Source organism: Echeneis naucrates, chromosome 7 (genome assembly GCF_900963305.1).
Source record: "Echeneis naucrates chromosome 7, fEcheNa1.1, whole genome shotgun sequence".
Taxonomy (NCBI): domain Eukaryota; kingdom Metazoa; phylum Chordata; class Actinopteri; order Carangiformes; family Echeneidae; genus Echeneis; species Echeneis naucrates.
Genome location: NC_042517.1, coordinates 1,649,210 through 1,661,294, shown reverse-complemented (window position 1 = coordinate 1,661,294; position 12,085 = coordinate 1,649,210). Strand labels below are relative to the sequence as shown.

The 12,085-nt window shown below is 45.3% G+C and overlaps 1 protein-coding gene across 2 annotated transcripts; it reads left to right on the top strand.

Moving 5' to 3' along the window:
• The first annotated feature begins 5,244 nt into the window (after nt 1–5,244).
• LOC115046173 (transcription factor Sox-18B-like) lies at nt 5,245–11,424 on the top strand. 2 transcript variants are annotated; one of them, XM_029506372.1, is made up of 3 exons: nt 5,245–6,061; nt 7,462–8,023; nt 8,105–11,424. In XM_029506372.1, the coding sequence occupies exons 1-3, from the start codon at nt 5,680–5,682 to the stop codon at nt 8,778–8,780; spliced, it is 1,620 nt and encodes a 539-aa protein (XP_029362232.1). In that variant the 5' UTR covers nt 5,245–5,679; the 3' UTR covers nt 8,781–11,424. The 2 variants fall into 2 exon arrangements, with proteins under 2 accessions (XP_029362232.1, XP_029362231.1); XM_029506371.1 differs by having other exon boundaries at nt 7,462–11,424.
• The last annotated feature ends 661 nt before the right edge of the window (nt 11,425–12,085 follow it).

Here is a 12,085-nt window from a genome sequence, read left to right as displayed (position 1 = left end):
CTTATTGTTGATTTAAAGTCTGATGCTTGTGTATTTTTGAGGCTGGATTGTGTCCAACGGTGTGTGTATTTATTACACATTAACCTAACCCTAACCCCGTTTTATTTTTCTGTGAATATTTCATTCTAACCCTGTTTTATTTTTCTGTGAATATTTCATTCTAACCCCGTTTTATTTTTCTGTGAATAATTCACTCTAACCCCGTTTTATTTTTCTGTGAATATCTAACCCTAACCCCGTTTTATTTTTCTGTGAATACCTCACCCTAACCCCGTTTTATTTTTCTTTGTGAATACTTCATTCTAACCCCGTTTTATTTTTCTGTGAATACCTAACCCTAACCCCGTTTTATTTTTCTGTGAATACCTAACCCTAACCCTAACCCTAACCCTTTTGTGCCTGGAGCTACGAAACAACGTTTCATCATGTGCTCGCGTAGATACATTAAAGAATTCTTGATTCTTGGATGAGATCTTAGAACTGAAGAGCTGCGGTCTTCTGATGCTTTGAGAGGCCGACCTGCCAAACCAACAATACCCCAACAATCCAATCAATTCTGGAATTAAGTGTCTTGGACTGAATTTCTCAGCGGGATCATAATCTAATATAATATTCGATCTGGTTTGAGAGCTGCTGTTTTGAGGTCAAAACTGAGTTTACAATTTCACCAGAAGAAACCACATTTTGGAGGGAAAGGAGCGAGGGCTGGATTTGATTTGCTCTGTACTTTAATTGGTCCGAAGCCACACCCCCCCCCTTCCAGCCCCGATGCAACAATAAAAGAAATAAACATCATGTTGTGTTGTGTTTCAAAGACTTGAAACTAGAGACTGAGACCATAAACTCATCAGGAAAACGTTTACTGAGCTGATAAATCAGTCAGGAGGAGGGACATTTTCCCATAGACTTCAATACAATTCAGCACTGAATTCACTCTTCAGCGTTTTCTCACCATCTTGTAATGAGCAGTAAGCTCAGCTGAAGGGCTTTTGATTCAGGTTTTCCTCATTCGAAGGCTCTTTGAGTTTTTTTACGAGCAGGTAGACATTTTCCTTCAAATCTTCATCCAGCAGAGTGACACGACACTTTTAGAGCAAGTCGGTTGTCGCTGCGGAGAATTCGTTTCAGCTGTGCAGTCTGAGAAACAGATGTTTTCATATTATGTCTCCAAAAGGGGAAAAATAAAATATTTATTCTCTGCGTTTCCAGCTGTTTGGAAAAACAGTTTCATTTTAACACATGGGTTGATATTTATGAAATTATTCAATCAGTGTTTGGATCCAGGACTCTAAAACGCTTTCCATAAAGCTCCAGTTCAAATAAAACGGTCTGTTGTAGCTTTTTTTTTTTTTTTTTTTAATCATAAAAACATCACACACAAAAAGCACATAATTGACCACGGCGACGTCGAACGCAAGCAAAATGGCCAAAACAAGCCAGACGCTTTGAAAAGGTGCTGCTGAGCGAAAGTGGAGCTTTTCTTTCTGCAGCATCAGCTGTCAAAAATAAACTTTACGACCTGAAACGTCTGTTTATCCACCACGGAGGTCACCTCACACACACACTCGCTTTGTGTGCCCTATAAAGCATTTTGTGTCATTATTGTGCGTTTGCAGATTTATTGTCGGTTTACACCCAAACTGCTTTGTTATTTGTATTTGTGTCTTTTGTGAGGATGATCCCTGCCGTTTCCTCTGGAGGGTTTTATCCGTTCAGCGGGCCGTCCGAAGGTTAGACTGCGAAAAGGTCGCATGACACAGAAAATCGATGACGGATGGATTTGTGTTTAATCCCGGACGCGATCCAACACTTCTCATAACGTCAGTCGGAAACTTCATTTCGTGAACGAGTCGAACCGTCGGCCTTTATCGATGACGTTACCATGGCAACGCATCACACCAGGAGCCTGATGAGCCTTTTATTTTTTAGTTTTAGTGAAACTGAGAGTCCATCAAGGTCAAAGGTCAGACAAATCAGGTCCGTTCATGTGCCTGTCTGTTCTTCTGTGTGGTTTGTGTATTATGCAACAATGTGTGTGTGTCACTGGGTGATAGAGGTGGGGGATTCCCGCAGAGACCCGTGTTAGCGGTGTGTGTGTGTGTGTGTGTGTGTGTGTGTGTGTGTGTGTGTGTCTTCCATCCATCATCACACACACTTCCCTCCTTCAGCGTATTTGAAAATAGAACACTGTGTGAACATGACCTCTCCCACACACGCACACACACACACACACACACGCACACACACTAGTAAACACACCCATTATGATGCCATTGTGTCTTAGGTTCTTGTCCAGAAAGTGGTTGCGTGTTTGTTTGTGTTTGTGTGTGATAGTGGGCGAGTAAGCATGCGTGTGCGAACGTGTGTGTGTGTGTGTGTGTGTGTGTGTGTGCGTTATCAGAAGTTCCCTCTTGAATGTCCTCCCTTCTTTCTCGCTCTCTCGCTCTCTCTCTCTCCTGCTCTCTTTTCTCGCTCGCCACAAAGTCTGGAGTCACTGCCAAATTTCCTTTGTGGCAAAGGTGTGGTGCCACGACACTGCCTCACACACACACACACACACACACACACACACACAGCGGACAGGACAAGAAGTGATAATGAACTCTTGTGAGCACAGAGTGAAGCACGCTGGATGCCGAAGCCACTAAATCACTTCTAGAATAAACAAAAAGGAAATCTGATGAGTCATGAACGCTTCTGCAGGGTCCCGGTCCCCAGAGGGTCAGACCTGATGCACATCAGCTCCCGAATCCGTGAAGCCAGCGAAGGAAACATTTAAGATGAACAGAGCTGCCTGCTGAACTGCGGCTGCCTGGACCGGACTGGGTTCAGAAAAACCTTCAGTCGGGTGGCGTCGTTTTCTGCGGCGTCCGTTTTGCTGACTTTGACTGCACCTGCTAGTTAAACTGTTCCTTCTTGACCATAAAATAAATTTGAATAACCAACATTTGGTTTCTATCGCTTCCCTTTTCCTGAAACGACAAGCTCTCTGAGTTTTGAAAGCTCGTTTGTTTGATGAGAAATCATTTGACCACAAATGTCTTGTGGTCGGTATCAATTTTCTTCACTCACCGACGGGAAATATTCAAGTTTCCCAAAACTGTTTCACAAAAGATTAGTGTATCGGAACCTGCACAGTTCTCTGTGAATATATATTTTTATAAATATATGTTCAAGTTTAAAAGGAATTTAGAGCCACATAATAAAATAATAGTTAAAACATCACCACGTGTCCAGATGTTCAGAATCAGCTCAAACTCAATAAAGATGTCTGTTTACTGTAATCAGGGATAAAGAAAAAATTAAAAACTGACTCACTTTTTCCTCATTTTCTGGATAAAAGCTATGTGAAGCAGAACGACCAAAGAAAAGTTCCGCTCATGTGTTTGGGTCGTTTCTATCTTTATCTGATCAGCTCCAAATATCTGACTGTCTTTATTCTGTCAACACAATAAACTCAGAAACGGACATTGGAGGCATTAAATGCATCCATCCTTTATCGTTTCAGCACGAAAAGCTCTCACAGATTTAATGCTTGTCCCGCTTCGTGCTTTAATTCTCTCCAGTGTCAAACCATCACTGGCTTCTCTGCAGAAAAGAATTCAACTTGTCCGCAAACCACAACTTTAATCTGAATTTACACCACAATCCAGGCCAACAACAACAACAACAACAAACACAGCAACAACTTCAGATGCACAAATGTTTCACTGTTTCACACCTGATCCTGATTTCACAGCAGTTCCTCCTCACAATGAGACGACTGATCAGGGACGCAGAAATTCACATTTAGGTCGGTGCTGCAGACTCAATTTAAACAGTGTCATAAAGATGTAGAAGACACACACGCACAGCCGCACGCAGACACACACAGACACACACAGACACACACTCATGGAGGCTGGGACAGCAGCGGTAAGTGGGAGTAGTTCCTGGTTGGTCGAGCAGGAGGCTCTGAGACGCCACGGCAGTCTCCCCTGGAGCTGGGCGTGGGGAGGAAAGTCAGTGTGTGTGTGTGTGTGTGTGTGTGTGTGTGTGTGTGTGTGTGTGTGCAGGGGGTAATTATGTTGTGGTGGAGGAAGGGGGTTGGTGGATGGGGGGGGGTCATGTCCTTGGCAGACAGACAAACACACCACATATAATATTCATCTTAAAACAACTTCAGTGATTCACCTCAGAGACTTTGAATCAAACAGACCAATATTTTATGTTTTTTCTTTTTATTGCAGGAAATAATTTTATCTGAGAAACGATTTTTTATCACAGCCGATCTGCCGTCGGTCCATGAACGCCTCACGTCGCCTTCAGGTGACTGATCCTTAAACACGTCACGTGAACTGTCGTCCTGTGTTTTAAAAAGTTATTAGTTCTCTTCTTTCCTTAGTTCACTCCATCTTATTTCTAAAAATAAAATCATACAAAAAAAAAGGTAAAAGTTGAACACTTTCTTCTTGTTTTGTCCGAACAACAACAACAACAACAACAACGATGGCAGTCCTGATATTTGAATCTGAAACTGATCGATAATGGAAATAGTGGAGTTGTGGAACATTATAAGTTGGGGGGCATTTGAGTGTCTGAGTCTTTTTCGAGGAAACTGCCCCCCCCAGTTACCCCAACGATGAGTTGTTGTTAAGTTCAGCCACTAATTGCTCTGGTTGGGGCCGCGGTCGACAGTTACTGCTGTCAATACACACTCAAATAGACACATGCATGCTTACTGACACGCACACGCACACACACTCATATATATATATAGAAACATAATACGTGTGTGTGTGTGTGTTAATTCTGACTTAATTATAAACGTTCATGCATCTGTGCATTTCTGTGAGTGTGGGAGCTTCTGTTTGTGTGTGTGTGTGTGTGTGTGTGTGAGAAGCTCCACTCTCAGTTGGGCAGAAACAATGGAACCTCTCTGATTACATCTCCCTGTATGTGTGTGTTCAATGTGTGTGTGTGTGTGTGTGTGTGCATGCAGAGCTTCGGGGGGAGGAAAGGGTGGCGGTCGCAGCGGAGGAAAGAGGGAGAGGCAGCGTTTGGACCCCCCCCCCCCTCCCCCCCTTGTGCCCTCTCTCCCACACACAGACACACACATACACACACTTGTTCCTTCCCCTCGCACCCGCCTGGCGTCTCATTGGTTAAATCCCCAGCTATATATTTATCTGATTGGTCAGGGCGGAGTATATATACTCAGCGTGGGTCGGTTAAGTCTGGCCACAAGTTTCAAAACTTTCAGCCGGGACAGACAGACGTGAGAGAGAGACAGCGAGTCGGACGGCCCGAGTGACGAAGGGGAGTCGAGCTTTTGGACAAACCGCTGCACCGCACACTCCAAACAAGAACTGTTGTCTTTGAGAAAAAACAAAAAACAAAAAGAGCGGAGAAAAGAAAGAGGCAGAGTCATTGTGGATCGTTTTCAGGGGGAATATCCGGCACCACAACTTGTTTGTTTTCTCTTTCTTTCTCTTCTTCTCCCTCCCCTCAGATCTCGATGCTTTGCTTTGGGATTTGTGCTCCAAATCCACCGAGTTGCTCTCTTGATCTTTCCCTTTGTTGCCTCAAACTCTTTGAGTTACAAATTCTTTCCAGAACTTTGCAACCCAACAAACTGAGACAGACGTTTGCAGAAACTTGCTCGGACTAAAAGTTTTTGAATCCAAGCCCGGTTCTGGAATGAATTTAACCGAGCCGATGCTTCCAAGCCGGGCGTCCCTCAGGGGCCCCTGGACGTCCAGAACCCCGAGTCCTGCTTCTGATTCTGAAATGGGTTTTGAGCAGAACCTCTCCGGGGACTGCAGCTCGCCCGACGGCCTCGGACTTGGGAACGTGAGGCAGGCAGAGACGAGGATGACGCCGCTGACGCCCGGTTCTGGGGGACAGAGTCCGGACTTGAGCCAGGCGGGAGGCATGCCAGGGGACGGGAAGGCCGGCGTGGGGGGCGAGCAAAGGATCCGCAGGCCCATGAACGCCTTCATGGTGTGGGCCAAAGATGAGAGGAAGCGGCTGGCCCTGCAGAACCCGGACCTGCACAACGCCGTGCTCAGCAAGATGCTCGGTAAGACAACAACAAAAACCCACAACCACACACAAGAAATCCTTTTTCTTCACAATTTTGGGAAACAACAGATTCTAATTAAATCTAATTAACGCTGGACGTCACTAACGGACCACATCAGAACCAGGTCTTCGTTTTGTGTAACGAGGCCTTCAACGCTTTATAAACCAACATTTATTAAATTACTTAGAATACAAAATATGTGATTGTGACTAAGTGTTTGAGCAGTTTTTTAAACCCCACCCATCTGCGTCATCTATAAAACTAATATAAACCATGAAGAGCTTCAGGATTATCTTTAAAGGTCTGACACGCAATGTAATTATACAGAAGCACAAACTGCTTTTAATTATTATTCAAAATGATACGATGATTCAAATATTATCAAATATATTTTACATAATTATCGTCAATTTAAGTTAAAAGCAGATTTTTTATTATTATTGGATATATGATATCCAAACATATTTAATGTTACAGTGAAGGTGGAATTGAATTTGCTGATTTACTTTTATATCTGTGAGCACATTCAGATTATTACTACTACTTCACAAAGAGTGGCATCAAACAATACATAAAAACACACATCTGACTGAAGAACAAATGAAATTTCACATCTTCAGCTTTTTTAGTTTTAATCTCTTGATTCCAAACTTCCGGAAAGTCCAAATTTTTATCAGAAACTCTCTCACCCCAAACTGACCACAACCGCTGTGATGAGGCCACAAAGGCTTTCGCCACCTTAAAGGAGTTAAGGTGGAGTATTAACTGAGTAGAGCTGGTCATATGGGGTCAGAGGTTACGGTGTCAGCTCCTCTGGTCAAACTGTGATTTTAAAATGTAAACTGAGGTTCGCCGTCGTGGGTTCCATTCTGCTTTGGAGGCCGACATGTGATTTCTGCACACGACGGCACAAATGTGTGACGGTTACACACGGAGAGCTGCTCGGGTCAGCCGCCGTCTGCAGCTGTGGAGCCGCTCTCCAGCACAAAGCATGACGTTTTCTGGAAGGAAGCTGAACTCTCAAAGCTCCAACCAGAAGACGAGCCGGGAACGTCAGGACGCTCAGTGGCCTGTTTCAGTAGTTGGACCTGGCAGACTTGTGGGGGATTGGAGCTGCTCTCAGGTCCTGCTGCAACTGTCAGGAGAAAACAGAGAACAGAGAGGATTGTTCTGGAGCCCTCTGAGAATGTTGGTTCAGTAACCAGATAGCTGATCGACAGTTGATCCTGAAACTGAAAGTCGCCTTTTGAACGTTTGCTTCTTTATTTTAAGGCCAAATAACGTCTTAATTTCCAGGTTAATCACTGTGAATGACAGTTAGTTAGAATCTGCTGATGATGATGATGTTAGAGGTGAAGCTTTTCTTTAATGGATGTCATGTACCTCGATCCTTTCAGGTCAGTCGTGGAAGGCTCTAAGCGCTGCAGACAAGCGACCGTTTGTGGAGGAAGCGGAGCGGCTCCGTGTCCAACACCTCCAGGATCACCCGAACTACAAGTACCGGCCTCGCAGAAAAAAGACCACCAAGAAACTGAAGCGGGTCGAGCCAGGCCTCCTGCTCCACAGCCTGGCCCAGGGCGGCGCTCCAGGCCTTGGATTGGGACCCAGCGTCAGCCCCCTGGGTGCAGAAAACATCTCTGGGGGTTCTGCGTACGGACATCCATCCACCCACCACCATCACTCCCACCACCTGCTGCCCTCCCTCGGGCACTTCAGGGACCTCCAGGGTCCGGGACACCCGGAGCTGGAGAGCTACGGCCTGCCCACTCCGGAGATGTCTCCCTTGGACGTTCTGGAAGACGGAGCCGGGGACTCCGTGTTTTTCCCCCAGCATATGCAGGAGGAGGCGGGGATGGGAGGTTGGAGCGGGTACCACCACCACCTCCACCCCCACAACCAACACTACAGCCATCACTACAACAACCACAGCCACCACAACTCCATCCACGGCGCGGTGCCGCACGCTCAGGCCTCCGGGATGAGTATGACTTCCAGTTTGAGTCCAGGCAGAAGCTCCAGAATGAGTCCCGTGGAGTCCAGCATGACCTCCAGCATCAGCTCCGTCACGTCCGTCATGGTGAACTCGGTCAACTCCAGGTTAAATCCGGCTCATGCCTCCAGCCACCACATCGCCTTGAGGAGTCCGTTGAAGTGTCCTCCGTCTCTGTCCTCCTCCCCCTCCCCTGTGTCCTTCCCCCAGGCCTCAATCAGCCTCTCAGAAACAGTGAAGTGCCACCCGGCCCCCCTGAGCTCCGCCCCCGTTGGCTACTACGGTCAGATGTACGGAGGTGGCGGCCCGAACGCCTCCCATTTCACTCCCTCCCACCTGGGGCAGCTTTCCCCTCCACCTGAGACCTCCCCCTCTTCCTGCTCATCCTCCATCCCCTCCTCAACCTTCCTGCCCACTATGCACTTAGACCCCCCCAACCCTGAGTCCTCCGGCCACCTGGGGTCCTCCGCCGCCGAGTTCTGGTCCGAAGTGGACCGGCACGAGTTCAACCAGTACGTGAATATCGGGAGGAGTCGAGAGGACACCTTTGGGCTCGGAGGGGGCTGCGTGGGCGGACCCAAGGGCCTGGGCGGGCGCAGCAGCAATAGCGGCATTAGCAGCATCATGAGCGGGGCCGGCGGGTGCGATGAGGGGAGCAGCCCTCTTATATCTGCTCTTTCTGATGCCAGCAGTGCTGTCTATTACAGCGCCTGTATCACTGGATAAAGACTCCACGAGCTCATACCTCCTTCACACTGCACAGTTTGGTTTGGTTTGTTTGAACCATCGTTGGAAAACATGAAGAAGATTAGTTTTGGCTCATACAGCTTTTTTTCAAACTCCTATAGACTCTAATTTAATGAATTCCGTGTCGAAGCATTAGCAACAGGTTTTTAAAAACATGCTAACTGGAAACTGAAAACTTCAGACCTATTGGCTAGCTCACTCATCGTTCCTTCGTAGCTACGGGTTGAAATCAGGTGCATCAAGTCGTTCGCTTCAGATTGTTTGATGGTTGGTGTTTCTGTTTTTCCTGCTGAGCATTTCAGCACGGATGAACTTTATTATGTCTGCCGATTCAAACTGACTACAGACTAAACCTCAACCAGCTCAGAGCTGGTGTGGACGGGAGGGAAGGATTCAGGGATGCTGTCGGACGGTTATGTGAGGGGAAAATGAAATGATGCTTTAATTGCACTGTGCCTCCTTCGGTCACCCCCAAAAATAAAATCTCAGGAGCAGACACACATTCATCGCCACTGAACTCATCTCAAATATGAAACACAATGAAGGACAAACTCGCAGAGAGTGAAAGACTCGATTCAGCCATCTTCTCGGAGCAGAATGGACCCAGACCAGACCGCCGATGTCTCCCACAAACTATCAGGATGTTTTACAGGCCGGGTCTTTTTTTTTCCTTTCTGACCATTATAATTGCTGTTCCCGCTCTATCTCTCAGTCCACAACAGGGCCTCATGTCAAACACCATGCCAAAATCTGGAAGTTTTAAGTTGCTCTGCTTCTTGGCAAACACAGATGGTCCTGATGATTAAAAGATCATTCTGTTTAACCAGCGAGCCTCTCTGGTATAACAAACATATCGCCTGTTCAAACAAAGTGCAGTTTTCTAAAGTTAAAAAATGCAATTTGAGCTCTAAATAAATAACAGAAGACTGAGCTCCACTAAGCTGAGCATTAAGTCCGGTGTGGTAGATATGAAAACATCATCATGTCTCCACGCTGCACATTTGCAAAGTCAAGCAAAAGCGACCAAACACTCCCAGATATCGATGAGCACGTTGACAAAATGCTGCCGTGCCAGAGCTCATTGAAAAACCTGCGGCGTGGCCAGTTTACTGTACAGATATGGATGCTACGCCTCCTGGCAGTATGTGACGGAGAAACTGAGACTATGAAATGTTCTCTTTGCACTGGGTTTTAAAGTCTTAGCTGTATAGAAGGAACACGTGCTGCTTGTGTCCGTGATTTTTTTTTTTTTTATTTTTACATTTTGTACAGACTTCTGTTTTTTTGGTGTGTATAATATAGATTCTTGTGTTTTTCTCAAAGGAACATTTGAGAAGAAGCTGCAGCCCAAAGCCAATTAGCCTAGCATAGCATGACGACAGGAAGTACAAGTTGTTGGGTAAGAACGTAGATTTCCTAAAAAGTTGGTGCGCCTCGTGTCTTTATCATCACTAAATGTACAAACCAGAGCTTTAAAATGAGAAGTGGCAGCAGAGGGAGGTATTTACTTTGCTCTGTCAACATATTTACGTACATGTGTGTTTGTGTGGTTGAAATAACTCAGGACTCAGAACTTTGAGAAGCCAACCGATCAAGCCATTTCCATCTTAATTCAGTCTTTATGCTAAGCTAGGCTAATTTCTTCCCGGCTCCTGCTACACGCTTTTCCCACAGACACGACGCTGGTGTCGATTTTTTAACCTCTACGAGTCAAATCATTCAGATTTAAAGGCCTCGGATTGTGTGTGTGTGTGTGTGTGTGTGTGTGTCACAATCTGCCGCTGTGACGACGGTCCCCTCCGGAGGGAAACTTTCCCGCCCACACCAGCGTGGAAATTAAAATGAGAATTTCTGGTTTTGTTTGTGCTGAGAAAATGAAAAATCAACAGTTGCAGCCACTGTCGAGGCCTCTCTGTACGTGTTTATGTAGCATCTATCCCGTAATAGTTTTGTATACAGTTGGAGCAAATCGCAGAAGTCCTTCTACCGGGAATTATCCTGCATCTGTTCTGCATTAGTCCTACAGACAATACTTTTTTTTTGTACATGAAACAGTAGAAGAAAATCGAGTATCTTGTACAGTGAAACCAGCTCTATTTACCACACTGTTCCTTGTGGCTGCTGTCGGTTGAAAACAGAGCAACAGTAGATTTTTCCAAAGGTTTCCTCTGGAGGTTGGAGCCGCAGGGCAGCGGCGGTTCAAGCTTTAAGTATTAAAAAATACTCCTACATCTGCATTTCACATTCTTCTCTGTTGACACTAAACAGAATCTTGTTTCTATTTTAATTTACTGTGACACACAAAGAACATCAGAGACAGGCATTTTTTGGAGCCGTGCAATAACTCTGGACTTTTGGTAATAATTATCTGGATTTAAAAAAAGAAAAAAGAAAGAAAAACAAAACACCCAAGATTTTTCAGGATTAAAACAAAGGGGCATTTTCTCAGCGGTTTTTTAACGACAAATTAAAACCAGGACTTTCCCAGAAGTGTCACTGATGCTTCTAAATCTGTCTGACAGGGATCATCTTTATATTTCCCGAGTTTTGTTTTTGTTTATATTTTTTGGGGGAAGAAAAAAAGTGTAATGACTGTAAATGGATCTGTTCTGTTTTATAAAATAATTTCACAAAATAAACACTTCTGAGGTTGCACTTTTGGTGTGTGAGTCTCTGGTGCAGGTTGAGCCATCACAATGTCCCAGATACTTCATCTGCAAACACTCAACAACATGTCAGAGCTGCTCCAAATATGTGAAGGCTCTTTAGTTCTGCTCACTGCGATTAAAGCCACTTTAGCTCAGTCGAAGGTTTGGAAACGAAAGCTTTTCTACAGATAAGGAAATTAAACGACTTAAAGGGTCAAACAGTGTCGGTTCAGGTTCAAGCTACTTCCTGTTTCCATCATTCCTCCTTCCTGTGAACCTTATTTTTATGAAAATAAAAATGATTTTCACTTTAAGGACACACAAAACAGGCGCTTATCGAGCAGAGCTGTAAGAGCTTTAACGTCAACGTGTTAATATTTTCACGCTGCGCCGGAACCGGCCGCCTCATCAGGTCTGCAGATCCGTTTTTTCGAGGTCTAGATGGGCTGGATGGTCCGGCTCGAAGGTGGGGAGGAAATCCTGCTGTTTTTTATATGGTTGTATTGTTTTCAGGATGGGGGAGCAGCGAGACACCTTCCTCACATCTCTGCGTCTGATAATCAGGAAGTGCAGGATTTTCTGTTTTGGACAATTTGACCTCTAAATGTTCAGATGAGGAGGTCACAGAGTGCTTTA

Bases quoted from the DNA above. Each gene is read 5' to 3' on its own strand.
- LOC115046173 (XM_029506371.1), top strand. From the start codon at position 5,680: ATGAATTTAACCGAGCCGATGCTTCCAAGCCGGGCGTCCCTCAGGGGC. The intron at 6,062-7,461 runs GTAAGACAACAA...CGATCCTTTCAG, and splicing joins CGTGCTCAGCAAGATGCTCG to GTCAGTCGTGGAAGGCTCTA.